The 14678-nt window shown below is 39.5% G+C and overlaps 2 protein-coding genes across 2 annotated transcripts; both read right to left on the bottom strand.

Moving 5' to 3' along the window:
• Positions 1 to 3244: 3244 nt before the first annotated feature.
• On the bottom strand, positions 3245 to 4213 carry LOC310830487 (olfactory receptor 14A16-like; the record flags this gene model as incomplete). Its single annotated transcript, XM_083710267.1, has 1 exon — positions 3245 to 4213. The coding sequence occupies one exon, from the start codon at positions 4211 to 4213 to the stop codon at positions 3245 to 3247; it is 969 nt and encodes a 322-aa protein (XP_083566393.1).
• A 4197-nt stretch (positions 4214 to 8410) lies between these two features.
• Positions 8411 to 9367, bottom strand: LOC310830486 (olfactory receptor 14A16-like; the record flags this gene model as incomplete). The annotated part of the gene is made up of 1 exon (XM_083710266.1): positions 8411 to 9367. The coding sequence occupies one exon, from the start codon at positions 9365 to 9367 to the stop codon at positions 8411 to 8413; it is 957 nt and encodes a 318-aa protein (XP_083566392.1).
• Between the last annotated feature and the right edge of the window lie 5311 nt (positions 9368 to 14678).

The raw sequence follows: 14678 nt of genomic DNA, 5'->3' as shown, positions 1-14678 counted from the left end.
GGAAACCGTTTATTGACTATTTACACAATTATTGTAAACAAATTAAGACATTAGCAGGACTTTGTTCCAACTTTGTTGGAAGCCGCCCAGAGTGGCTGGGGAAACCCAGCCAGATGGGCGGGGTACAAATAATACATTATTGTTATTATTATTATTATTACTAAAGTAAAATGTACAGTGACAGAAAACATATATTGACTATCTGGGATAAACAATAAATAAGGTTAACTTAGAACTGCAGTAAAAAACAGTATAAATGTAAGAAACCACAAATAGGGGAGATGGGAGTCGAAATATGAAGTGGAATAATTCAAATTCTTGTTTTGTGTTTGTCGTAAAATTAAAAGTATAAATAAAATCTTAAAAAGAAAAAGCACAAAATGTAAAAGGGTGACTAATTTTTTTAAAAATATTATTCAAGCACTTGAAAGACTGTGTAATGTTTTATTATGTTTTTTATATACTAATATGTTGGAAGCTGCCCAGAGTGGCTGAGGCAACCTAGTCAGATGGGCGGGGTACAAATAATAAAATTATTGTTATTATTATTATTATCACTTCAATAAACTCAAGGTGCCACTCCATTGACTGTAATGCTTGAGTGTTGACAAATTCCACTTGTCCATGGTATACATTTATGGCACACTTTAAAAATAATAATGGCATACATCATAATGATATGGATGATGATGACTCACGCTTATTGTGTGACTCTGCAGGCAAGGTTAACAGTGAACTGTGGGAGTATTCTGATATATAAAAGGGCATTACTATTTATTTATTTATTTATTTATTTAAAATACTGATATCCTGTTATCCCATCAAGCTACAATAAACTTTAATCAACAGCAGTGAAAACATAAATACATTAACAATAATAAAACAAGGAGCTCAGCTTGAAATGAATCAGAAGTGGGTCAGGGGGAAACCCCCACCATGGATGCCTGTGAAATCTCAAATGAAATGTAATTCCAAAGCTGGGGAGCCACCATGGAGCAGGCCAGTGGCATGCAGTCATTGGCCTAAGGAGACTAGGGTGGAATCTGCACACATATAAAAACCATTCTGAAAATGCTGTTTTAAAAGCTTTTTTAAAAACACACTGAATTTTCCATAAGGCTCACCATCACCATCTAGTGTCACATTGTATACTGCACTTAAAACACACTTAAAACATTTTATTAGAGCTGTATAGCTGAGTCCTAGGTTAGTCCCCTAGATGTTCCCCTGGTGCCTCCTTCCTGAAGCCCAGGAAGCTTCTGCCCAGATTTGGGAGTTAGGCACGAGGCTCTGATGGGTCCAAGATCCATCCTGCCATCTTCCCAAACCTTATCTGGCTTTTGGAAGGAGGCAGGAGGATTCCAGCATCCTGTCAGACCCCTAGCATCTCCTTCACAAAGTCTGGGAAGCTTATGCCCAGCTTAGGGTGGGAGGTGCAATGCTCATGTGGTCAACAACAGGACACCACAATGTCGCACTCATGACATTGTCCTCCCACATCCCTCGCAAGCTAGCGCCTCTGGCCCTAACTGTTCCACTATGAAAAATGTAACCACATGCCATGGGAACAGGCCAACCCACATGTCCCCCAGTGATTGGACAATAATAAGTGTCTCCGTGTAAGATATCACCTCCCAGGCAGGGCTCTACAATATTTTAGCTTTTCAGAACAAATCTGTGCCATACAAGTGTTTAAGATTCAATAGCTTCTGCAATGTAGTCTGGCTCTCTTCGTTTCTCAAGCTATAAATGCAGGGATTTAATGATGAGGGAAGTATAGCATACATCACAGCAAAGACCATTTGGTTTACCTGGTAACAACATGGAAAGCAACACAGGGGGAGATAAATGCTAGTACTTTAATACCATGCATTGCTTTTAGATGACAATAGAAAACCAATCAATTTAAGTGAGTGGGGAACCAATGGCCTTTGATATTTTGTTGGGCACCATTTCCCTTCAACACAAAACAGGATGATAAGTGGTCCTGGCTGATAGTAGTTGGATGCCAACAAGATATGGAAAGGTCCAGGGTAGGGATTGTTGCAATAGCAAAATTACCCTGTTCACAGTCTATCTGGGTGACACTACGATGAACTGTAATAATGGTTTAATTTTTCAAAACTCAACAAAATAATATCTATGGAGTACAGGGCAACAACACATGTGTATTCTACTTTTCATGCCTGCAACCCCAGCAGATCTCAACTCCTAGGATTGCCCAAACATTTCAGAATAAACCTGGGAATAGTGTCAGGAAATTGCTTAAGATTCAATTGTTTCCACAGAGTCCAAGAGTCTGGATCTCTTTGTTTCTCATGCTACAGATGAATGGGGTGAGCATAGGGGGAAGAACAGTAAATATCACAGCAAAGAAAAGATCTAGGCCAGATGAGCTGTTACTCATCGGTTGTCCGATGTAGGTAAAGAGTCCAGTGAACATAAGCAGAGAGACAACCAGGAGGTGGGGAAGGCAGGTGGAGAGGGCTTTATGGTGTCCCTGTTCAGAAGGCATTTTGAGGACTGCAGTCAAGATCCACATGTAAGTTACAATTATGAAAACAAAGCATCCAAACACAGATATACAGCTAAACACAAGATGTCAGAGCAACACAATTTTAGTAGTTTGGGATTTCACAGAAATATTGGTACAATATAGCTAGTATGGTAGATTGACTTGCTGTTGCCATTTTGAAAAGTAATGGCATTAGCTCAACTGTTCCCATGTGAGACTCTTGAGAAAAATACACCATTAATACCAGGCATCAATATCACACATTAATAGATAAACAGAAAGTTAATCCTACAATCCTTCTTTCTTAAAGGCTCCAGAAAAACATGCAAGGAATGTGGGGAGATTACACATACATGTCCTGAAAAGATAAAATGGTGCAAGCAAACATAGTTAAACATGGGAGGCAACATATTTACATCTATGCTTAATGCAGAGATCTCAGGCTGTACATCAATAAGCCTACAATACACCACCATCAGCATCATTTAAAACAAGCATACATCATCAATAATAAAGAAACAACCCCAGCATAAAAGCAAAGCTAAACAGAGCAAATAGATAGAATATATTTTAAAAACATCAATATAAATTAAAAGAGATAATGTGTAGCAACCATGATAACTACTAGCAGACATGGAAGACCACCTCTGTGGCCCCACATTTTATCTGTCTCCACTGATGGGAATTCTTTCGCAGATCTCAACACTTTCATTGCCTGGGCAGGACTGTTCAAGGGAATCCCAAGCATTTCTGGATATATCTGGGAACAGTGAAAGGAAATTGCTTAAGATTCAATTGTTTCCACAATGCAGTCTGGATCTCTTTGTTTCTTATGCTATAGATGAATGGGTTGAGCATAGGGGGAAGAATAGTATATATCACAGCAAAGACCAGATCCAGGCCAGATGAGCTATTACTAGGTGGTCTGATGTAGGCAAAGACTGCAGTGAAAATGAAGACAGAGACAACCATGAGGTGGGGCAGGCAGGTGGAAAGGGCCTTATGCCGTCCCTGTTCAGAAGGCATTTTGAGGACTGTACTCAAGATCCATGCATAAGTTACAATGATGAAGACAAAGCATCCAAAAACAGAAATACAGCTAAACACAAGAAGTCCAACTTCAACTAGGTATAAGTCAGAGCAAGATAATTTTAGTAGTTTTGGGACTTCACAGAAGAATTGATCAACACGATTGGAACAGAAGGTAATGGAAAATGTGCCTGCAGTGTGTAAGACAGCATAGAGAATACTGGTGATCCATGCAATGGTTATCATCTGAATGCAGGCCTCTTTGTTCATAACTACTTCATATTGCAGTGGATTACAGATGGCAACATACCTGTCATGTGCCATTATGGTTAACAGGGTAAAATCAGAGCATCCAAAGAGGAAAAAGAAGAAAACCTGAGTGACACAAGCAGCATACGAAATGTGCCTGTTATTCATGATTGAATTAACCATGGATTTGGGTTGAATGACAGAAACTGAGCCAATATCAGAAACGGCCAGGTTCATGAGGAAGAAGTACATTGGTGTATGCAGGTGATGGTCAAGGGCTATTAAAAAGATGATCAAAAGATTCCCAATTACCGTTAACAAGTATAGTCCTAGGAACACAAAGAAGTGTAGTATCTGTAGTTCTCGGTTCCGAGAAAATTCTAAAAGTAGAAATTCAGATGTGGATGTCAGATTGTCCATTTTTATGTCACACAAGATTGCCAGCTATCTGTGAGAGATAGAAAATCCCACAAAATATCAGAACTGATTCTCCATTTCATTTAATGCTTTTATGCAGATATTTTAAATTAATATTTATTAATGTTATGGGGAGTGCTGCAATCCACCATGAAATGTGTGTTTCGTGTAGGGAGGACTGTGATATTCCTATTGCCCCTTCAATATTTTCCTCATAGTACAACAAAGTGGATGTCATAAATGCATCTTGAGTAAATGAGAATCTTTGGGGGTACGGGAGGAAATCTGCATAATTACTCTATCCTTCAGAAAAATAGATAGATATCTCAGAAATTTCAGCTGGTTCAAAATGCAGTAGTGTTACTACTGAACAGGGTTCAATTTTGAACTCACAAGTCACCTGCAGTGGTTTACAAATTAGTTTCTGGTCACAATTATACTACTCATATTACATATTAGAATGCTAAGTGAATTGGTCTCCTATTATCTGAGATTGCCTCCTTTCCAACAGACTCTGTCTTGTGTTAATATTGGAAAAGATTCCCTCTTAGTAGTTCCAGCACCCATAGAAATTCATTCAACCGAACTTGGAGAGAGTATTTTTTGAGCTTAATATGGTTGCACTTGAAAAAAGAAACTGCAAAAGGAGATTGCACCATGAAACTACTAAATTGCAATTCATCAAGAGGTATAGTGTTATCACTTTTGGATTGAATTCTTACAATTGCTATTTTAATAACAAAACATGTATATTTTAGTAATGTAGGCTGCAATCCTGTGAACACTTAGCTGGGATTAAGTCCCACTAAATTTTATGAGACATACTTTGAGCATTGAATTTTACTATTAAATGGCTGTAAATGGATGTACTCACTTACATTATTGAAATAAGCACCACTGGTTTCAGGTGGAAATCTCTTATCAGTTCAAATGCAGCAATTTTCAAAAGAAAGAATCCAGTTGTTTAGGAGGAAGACTCTGAAGTATTATGTTGCATGTATGTGTATGTTGAACTTTATCTTGTCTCAGCAATGTCTGCAATGGGCAGACAAGGCACATAGTTCACCCAGTTCTTTGATCTTTCTTAATTTTTCTTTGAAACCTAGCCCTCTGTGTGTTTCTACCAACACTGAGGTCTATTAGCTATGGGAAGGAATTTGTAGTTCTATTTTCTTTGACATCTTGGAGACATTCTCCCAAGAGCCCAGTGCACCTCATCGGAAAAATGAATTTTTTTCCTTCGCCTTCTGTTTGTTTTCACACTAACCTAAATAGATGATTGGCACCAATAAGGCAATAGGAATGTTAATGTCTATAATTAATTATATTTTGTTCCCTTGATGTTCCGGTTTTGGCTTAACGTGCAAGTACTATACTGTACCTGCAAAGAGTTGTTCTATATGCCTTTTACAGCTGTAACCTCCAGAGAAAATAGAACATTGTTGAGAGGCTGGCTCAACAAAGTATTTTGCAGATGCCATTGGTGGTTGTTGTTGATGTTTCTATGTTACAAAGGGTTGTGTTTCGAGGTCCCCCAAGGCACCCCTAAATAATTGACAATTCACACATAGTTTTTGTTTAAGGTTTTTGGCATAATTATGGCCACAACTTTATTAAAATACAGAAATGTGAGTGGTTGCTTAGGCATTGGTTCCGACTATCTGTCCCCTGCCCCAGGACAGAACTGACTTCCGGATTCCAGCAAAAGCCAGTAAGGGAAAACAATATTGGGGGGACCATGGAGCCGGGCACCAGACCCTCACCTCTCCCCTGCGAGGCCCAAGTCCCATTCAGGGGTACAGACGAAAGAATGGCAAGCCCCTGGATTCCTTTAATGGAATTCCCTTGCAGCAGCAGCATTGGAGGGGCAGGCACCACTAATCCTTACCCCTCCACCAACCAATTTTTTAACCAATGCCTAACCACAACCTTACAAGTTGTGACAATTTGCTATGCAGTAGGCAAAAACCAAATGGCACCAGCCAATCAGCCAAATGGACAAAATTCCTACCAGGCTCTTGCCCCAAAAGCAGACAACCCCATGACAGGCATAGCTAGGTCAACGCAATAGCCCTAGATTAGGGAGAGTGGGCGGGTGATCTGATGCACGCAGTGAAAAAGCCCAGTCAGTGACTTGATTTTATAATCTTTGGTCCATCCCCCTAAATGGCAACACCAAAATTTGCCCAGTAACCCAACTGCCCAATCACTGTGGATGGTCATCCATACTAATCCGCCCAGCGACAGAGGGGTGGCCTGTCAGACCCCACCACAACATATGCTCTCTATGAAGGAGAACACACTTTGTAAATTTTAGTTCCCAAATGATAACCTGTTTGACAGAACTATTGTGGAGCTGAGCCAGTACAAAGGCCAAGCCTCAGCAAAGGGGTTTGTGATGCACAGCTTAAATTAATAATGCAGAGTCTTCTTCGGTAAAAGAATAAAAGCTTTACTGATTTAAAATAAACTTGTTTGCAAATAACAGCATAGTGTAACAGAAAATTAAACCACATTCAGAGCATAAAACAGAGTACAGGCTTCACTGAGCACAGGCACCATTCCTGAGTCAGGCTCCACACACAGAGAGACTCAGAGTCTCATGGCTCCACTGAGTCTGCCTGCAAACAGATACAAAACATTTATAGAGAGAATGGGTCATCCTCTGGATAAGTCACAGATATTCAGCATGCTAGAGTGATTTTGCAGTTTTTCTTTACTGCTTCCTTTTACTGCTTTTGCTCTCAAAGACCCTTGTCACATGACAGTTTGGTGGTGACAGAACCTCAGGATGTCAGTGCTCTATTTTATTTTATTTTATTTATGACAGTTACATAAATTTTATCATTCATGTAAAATGAATGAGTGAATGAATTTACTGCTGTTTTATGTTTGCTTTATGTCATTTACACCTGTAAGAATTTTTTGCTTCAAAACCCTTTATGGCAACACAATGGACTCTTGAGACATGTAAAAAGGGTGCTTAAAGACACTGCAGTGCCTTCTCCCACAGAGTCCAATCATAGAGATACAATATAATGGGCTTAAAGGGGAAGCACATATTCAAAGCAAATCCTGTAGTCCTTTAACAATATTAGTCTGTATCAATCTGCCCATCTATACACAAACACTCACAAACAAACAATTGAACTTGGATAGCTGGAAAGCTTCTTATTTCTAATAACCAGCCTGTGCATTTATTTATTTCTGTCTGGGGAAAAAGATGTACAGGTATTTCATTAGTTCAAAAGGTATCTTGGCTAGGGGTAATGGAATGAATGAATAAATATAATGTTCAGTTCCTTGGTACTTTGTATTTAGAATAAACATATCACATGAATTGTGCCTTGTTTCACTAACATTTGTGGTAAATTAAATCTTTATCTCTTGAGCCACATAGTCTCAACACATGAAAATATGTTAAGTCCCGTCTTCATGTTTACAGTGTGTATATCGTCAAAATTTAAAGAGTTTAATTCTAAATAATAACAACCAAGAAAAACCCCTAGTTTCCACAAAGCAACTTTCATTTTTCATGATATAAATTTCCAAATTCAGCAAGTGCTCAGGGAAATTTATACTCACTTTCAAGTGAGTATAAACAATGTAGAAGTGCTCAACAAGTGCTCAGGGAAATTTATACTCACTTTCAAGTGAGTATAGAACAATGTAGCCATGAGCCATGCTGGCTGGAACTGTTGGGAGACCTGAACAGAAGCAGCATTGCCAAAATAATATGGGTAGAGAACAACATATGTTCCCACTGTGTGTATCTACAGCTTCTTTTTTAAAAAGTAAGGTTAACAATCTGGTAAGGGTGTATTCTAAGAAAATAAGGACATTACGCCTTATGTATTTAAAATATAAATATCCCAATCCAATCCAGTAATTTCAGAGTTTAAAACCAGGAACCTACAACAGAATACAATCAGCACAAGTTAAAATCAAGAACACATAAACAAGCAACTCAGCATCAATTCAATAGCAATCCCCTCCCCAAAAAAACCCTTGTGTTAAGCTTAGAAAGGAAACATCATGAATGCCTGAGTAATCTCAAGGGAAATGGAATTCCAAAGCTTCGGAGCCACCATGGAGCAGGGCCACCCACATGTCCCCACACTGTGTACATCATCTAGCGATGGGACACTAATAATCATCACCATGTGAGATCTCACCTCCCAGATAGGGCTCTACAGCATTTCAACTTTTCAGAACAAATTTGGGAACAGTACCATACAAGTGTTTAAGATTCAATAGCTTCTGCAATGCAGTCTGGATCTCTTTGTTTCTCAAGCTATAGATGAAGGGATTTAGTAAAGAAGGAAGTATAGTATATATCACAGCAAAGACTAGATCCAGGTCAGGTGAGATATTACTATGTGGTGTTGCATAAACAAAGGTTGCAGAGAACACATACAGAGAGACAACAAGGAGGTGGGGCAGGCAAGTGGAGAGGGCCTTATGCTGTCCCTGTTTGGAAGGGATTTTGAGGACTGTAGTGAAGATCCACACGTACGTTTTAATAATGAAAATGAAGCATACCAATGCTATGATATAACTAAATACAAGAATTCCAACTTCAACTAGGTATAAGTCAGAGCAAGACAATTTCATTAATTTGGGGATTTCACAGAAGAATTGATCAACACGATTGGAGCAGAAGTTCATTGAAAATGTGCCAGCAGTGTGTAACGCAGAATAGAGAATACTGACAATCCACGCAATGGTTGTCATCTGAACGCAGGCTCCTTCATTCATGATTTGTTCATATTGCAGTGGATTGCAGATAGCAACATACCGGTCATGTGCCATTATTATTAAAATAGCAAAATCTAAGCATTCAAAGACTAAAAAGAAGAAAATTTGAGAGACACATTCAAAATAGGAAATGTGACTGCTGTTTATGAGTAAGTTAAACATTGATTTGGGTAGAGTGACAGAAACTGTGCCAATATCAGAAATGGCCAAGTTCATTAGGAAGAAGTACATTGGTATATGTAGACGATGGTCAACAGCTATCACAACAATGATCAAAAGATTCCCCATTATGATTATTAAGTATAATGCTAGGAACAGAAAGAACTGTAAGACCTGCAGTTCTCGGACCTGAGAAAATTCCAGAAGCAGAAATCCAGAAGTGGAGGTCAGATTAGACATTCTGTATGTGAAAACAACGGTGTGTTACCTGTAAGAGAAAGAGAGAGAGAGAGAGAATAAAACCCATAAGAATACTAAAAGTGATTCTCCATTTATTTTTATACTTGTATGTATAGCAAATAAAATCTATTAGAATAATACAATCATAGAATTGTAGAGTTGGAAGGAAGCCTAAGGATCACCTAGGCCCACCCCTGCAATGCAGGAATATACATCTGTCCCATACAGACTTCGAACCTGCAACATTGGTGTTATCAGCACATATGTTCCAACCAACTGAGCTATCCAGCTAATTCTCCATTTATTTTAATACTTGTCTGCAGAGCCATTAAAATCATGCTGATTAATGTGATGGGAAATGCTATAATCCATTGGCAAATGTGTGTTCCTTGAAGAGAGAATGATTGATATCGTTTCGCATCATCAATATTTTCCTCATTGTACAAGAAATGGGATGTACAGGAGGACATTCTACGCAATTACGGTATTTAAAATTTTCAGGAGGACATCTATTACAAGAGATGTCATGGGATATGCTAGCATCATCACAATTGATCTAGAACAACACTAACAACCCACCATCAGCCTGAGCTGGTTAAACGTCCATCAATTGAAGTGGGGGAAAAATGATAATGAAGGCCGGACATGTATCCAGGAATAATCTACCTCTTGAGAGGCCTAGAAGAGAAAATGACAAGACACCACTTCTTGCCCTGATAGTTCCCAGCTGAAACCACTTGAATTACACTTCCCTCTCACAGGTCTTTAAGAATAGGTCTGTACTTGTTGCAGACAGTGTCCCAAACTAAAGCTGTTATCATCAGTCATCAGCCAGAGCAGTCCACTTCACAGGGATATACTGTAGACAAAGTGACCAGACTTTGTGGGCACTGCAGAAGTCCACTCTGTTCCTGTGTCTACTCTTGCATCACTAGTATTATAGGATATAATAGTTATCATCCACATGTAGTGCTGTTTTCTTTCCCTACCCTTCCCCAACTATCTTCAATCTCTGGAAAAGTGATATTCTTTTATCTGCATCTCTGGTGAAAAAATGGCTGGTCCGGGAATGCTTGCAGAAAATCCTGCCAGTGTTTGTCAATGGAAAATTGCCCTCCTTGCCATCACTCAGAAAAACATTCTTGACATGATACTCTCCTCACTCTTGACTTCCACTCCCTCTGCTCCCTACCCCCAAAATAGACTTCTTTCCTTCCAGTGTAACACAAAACATTTGGACCATACTGGAAAAGATTTATCAGGAGAATCAGGAATGTGATCCAAAATGTGCAGGACTTGCTCCTTGGTCCTATTTTTTCAACAGATGACAAAGCTGTGAACCAGCATTTCCCAACATCCTGCTCTCTAGGTGTTGCCAGCCTATTTTCAAAGAGAATGTCACAATTGGAAGCAATAACACAGAATTTCAAGCGTATTTTGACTAAAATAAAAATAAAAATCCCTCAGCTGCCATGTTGCATTTATAGCGTAAGCATAATTCACTGCCCTAGTTATACAGCATTACTATTTTTCTTCTTTAAGTGCTACTCTTCATTACCTGCTCTTTGAAAGCATCATTTCTTCTCACACAAACATACTGGATGGTTGAAGTATACATTGTGTAAAGGTTTGCCATGGTGTTATCCAGAATAACAGGGCTTCATTCACCCTGCTTCCAATGTGATATATGTCATCAGATGCCGGTCACGCCCTTCTGAATTCTACATTGGATGAACTGGCCAGTCTCTGCACTGAAGAATAAATGGGCTTCAAAAGCTGAATATAACAGGAAAACACTGGGCTACAATCCAGCAAGAGGTTTGTTGACTGAATTAGAACAGTGGACTTTGAACATCCTGCATGCCTTAAACTGCTTAACAATTCAGGAGGTTTGTTTATCAGCAACTGTTCTGTGAATTGCCACCATGATAATATAAATTTCATTATTTGTACTTACTGCATTTCATATTCCACTGACCTCACTGTTTGCAATCCTTCCCCCCAAAAAAGAATATGCTGTAATAAATGTGTTAGTCTTTCAGGTGCTACAAAAATGATGATTTTGCTTGAAAATGTGAAAATAAAATCTGCTTGTTGTGTCTCTTAGATACTACTATATGTTTGATTGTGCATTAACCACAAATATAAGCCACTACCATATTTAGATATGGGTGTGAGAGAATGCTAGGAGGGGAAATTGGTTTTTTGAAATAAAGATGGATGAGTGGGCAAACAAATGAGATAATAGGAATAAGAATGATGAGAAGAAAGGGGGATGAGAAAACTTTTACTTACTATTCCTCAAAGTATCATGAACAGAAGATTAATTTTCTCTCCCAACTGCTTTTGCATAAAATAAATATTTGCATTTGTCTGTTCACTGAAGCACTTTCATTGCTCCTTTGAAACTTGGTATTCTGTGTGTCTGCCAATTTTCTGTGTTTTTTTCTGTTGTGGGATGGAATTTATATTTTTGTTTGCTTTGCTTTCTTGGAGACATGTTCTCAGGAGCCTTGCACAGCTGATCTGAAAAGCTTGTTGAGCCAAATAAATGTCAATCATTTTTAATTTCCTTACTGATGTTCAGGTTTAGACTTGGAGTTCAAGCATGGGAACAGGTGCTATATCAGCATGGAGCTTTTCTGTATTAAGAAGGACATATTAAAGTTAAGTTATCCTAACAAAACTAAGGATTTCTCAGAGGCCCATTTACTGTAGAACCAAATGATGTTTTGTCCTGGAATGCCTGTAAACAACATCTTGGTAGTCGAGATAACCCTGCGACTAACTGATGCAAGTTGTAGAATGAGATCATATATTCTTATATGGTTGTTTTGAATTTTGTCTTAATTGTCTTAATTTTGGTTGGGAGAGTTGAGACTTCTCACGCTGATTGCCTGGCACTGACTCCCTTATATAAGAGATGAATGGCAGTGGGGAACAGACCTTTAAGCAAAGGGTGTTTAATTGGACTCTTTTTGCAAGCTTGCATTGCTTGATTGTTGGATAAGTATTTGTAGTGGAAATGCAAAAGAATCGCAATCGAGGAGGCATAGGTGGCCTTATGCTAGTAATCCTTGATTCAGTACCAACTTACATGCTTTCATGAGCACTCCTGTTCCGGGGGGGGGGGGGCAGTTGAGGTTTAGCTGGTTTACTGGCCTGGATCATGAACTCACAGGCCAGGTGAAAATAGGATCAACCACTCCAGGTGGCTGCAGTTCAGTCATTAAGCCTCATCTGCCTGGAGCCAGTGGTGGAGGAAGGGGGGGGGGTGCTGACTGCCCCGGGTGTCATCACTGAGGGGAGGGGGTGACAAAATGACACAACTATGAGTGTGTTTTTTAAAAAAATGGGCTCACGAAATTTTTTAGATCAGTAAACAAATGTAACGAAATGTGGCTGGCACTAGGCGCCACACCAGTGACTGACGTGGTGGCTTGGGTGCCTGCAGGCTCCGCGCTGCCTAAAATGGCAGCATGGGACATGTGTCTGCCCTCCACCTCTCCCTCAGCTGCCCTATGGCTGAGGGGGTGATGGTGGAGAGGCTTCATGCAGTGCGCCCCACCCCCATGGGCGGCTCGTCCCACTCCCAGTTGCAGGATGTGCGTGCCGCCCCCAGCACATGAGCGGCTAGCTACGCCACTGCCTGGAGCTGATAAAAACTGCAGGGTTTGAGCCAGACAAGAGGGAGACTTGATGCAAGCCAATGCTATTGCTGGTCCTGCATAGCCCCTGATACCCCTGGGACTCCCTGCAGCTGGCTGGAGGGGTTCAGTTGGTTGTCTGCTATTGGATGTTGGCTGTTGGGTTAATGTTTTGTTTGGGATGGTTTGTGTGTGTTGTTGGCTGTTTAGTCTTCTGTGTTAAGAATTTATTGTCTGCCTCTTTATTTGATCCTGGGTGAGTTTTTGCACTTTTAAAATGTGTGTATAAAGGCCTATTCTGCTCAATAAATTCAAACTTTCTTCTACACTGTTGGTATGTTGCTACTTCAGAAATCTATTAAGATGGAACCCATTTTGTTCTTGGCAAAAGAGCAGCCCATATCCACTTGGCCCTTCACAGACAAAGCCATGGTGCTTGCTGCTTAAGTGTCCGATCTGAAGTGTAGCAGCAAGGAATCCTACATTGCATTGCTGTATGTAAGTCTCTTGATATAACTTTATGATAAAGCACTGGAACTGATCACTCAGGTGTTTTGTGAATCTTCCTTTGGAATCTCTGCAACTGGGACTTTTAAGGGCTCAGTCAATCAATCCTTCATCCTAGTCTATATTTGGACTCACAAAACGGAGCACATTGCGAACTTGTTGCAATTGATATTGCATATATAATTGAGAACATCATTTTGCATGTTTACATTAATGTTGCCTGAAGATACCATTCCTGTATATGTAAAATATACAGAACTTAGAACTGTAGTAAAATTAAAATAAAATGTAGCTCCTACTTTCTAAACTTAATATAATATAGGAAGGTAGCTTCTACTACATTCTGCAGGCCTAAATCAACCTAAAATCGACAATCTCTTTCCCTCCTGAGAGATGAAAATCCTGGGCTTCATTTAGTTTCCTCAGCTAACTCCCAATGAAAACCCTGAGCAAGAGCTTGGCTAAACTGCCATGGGAATTTGCTAGTGAAATTGACACAGTAGCCTACATCACATTAGGCTGTTGTCCGGGGTGAATCTAGAGTCACAAAGGTCAACCTTAATCACTCAGTTAGGAAGAAGAGGTGAGTTTGGAATTGAGAAAGAATCACTAAAGATCAACCTTCCAGGTGATTTGAGCTATAACTCCTCTCCATATAGCAAAAGAATTGATACCTTTCCATTTCGTTTACCCTTATCCAATAGCAACACAAAAAACAACACAGGAAAAATAAATGCTGTTACTTTAATACCATGCATTGCTTTTAGATGACAATACAAAACCAAGCCATTTAAGTAGCACTCCAGTAGTCTAGTGAGTGAGGACCAATGGCCTTTACTATTTTGTTGGACTCCATCTCCCTTCAACCAAAAACAGGATGATAAGTGGTCCTAGCTGATAGTAGTTGGATGCCAACAAAATACGGAAAGGTCCAGGGTAGGGATTGCTGCAATAGCAAAATTACCCTGTTCACAGTATATCTGGGTGACACTACTATGAACTGCAATAATGGTTTAATTTTTCAAAACTCAACAAAATAATATCTATGGGGTACAGAGCAACAACAAATATGTCTACCAGATGATTCTGCTGCATACTTCTCATGCCTGCTTCTTGAATATTGGATTGCTCCCTAAGAAGGACAACCCCAGTAGATC

This window comes from Podarcis gaigeae (assembly GCF_964106915.1).
Source record: "Podarcis gaigeae genome assembly, chromosome: 13".
Lineage (NCBI taxonomy): Eukaryota > Metazoa > Chordata > Lepidosauria > Squamata > Lacertidae > Podarcis > Podarcis gaigeae.
This window is presented reverse-complemented; position numbering and strand designations above follow the sequence as displayed.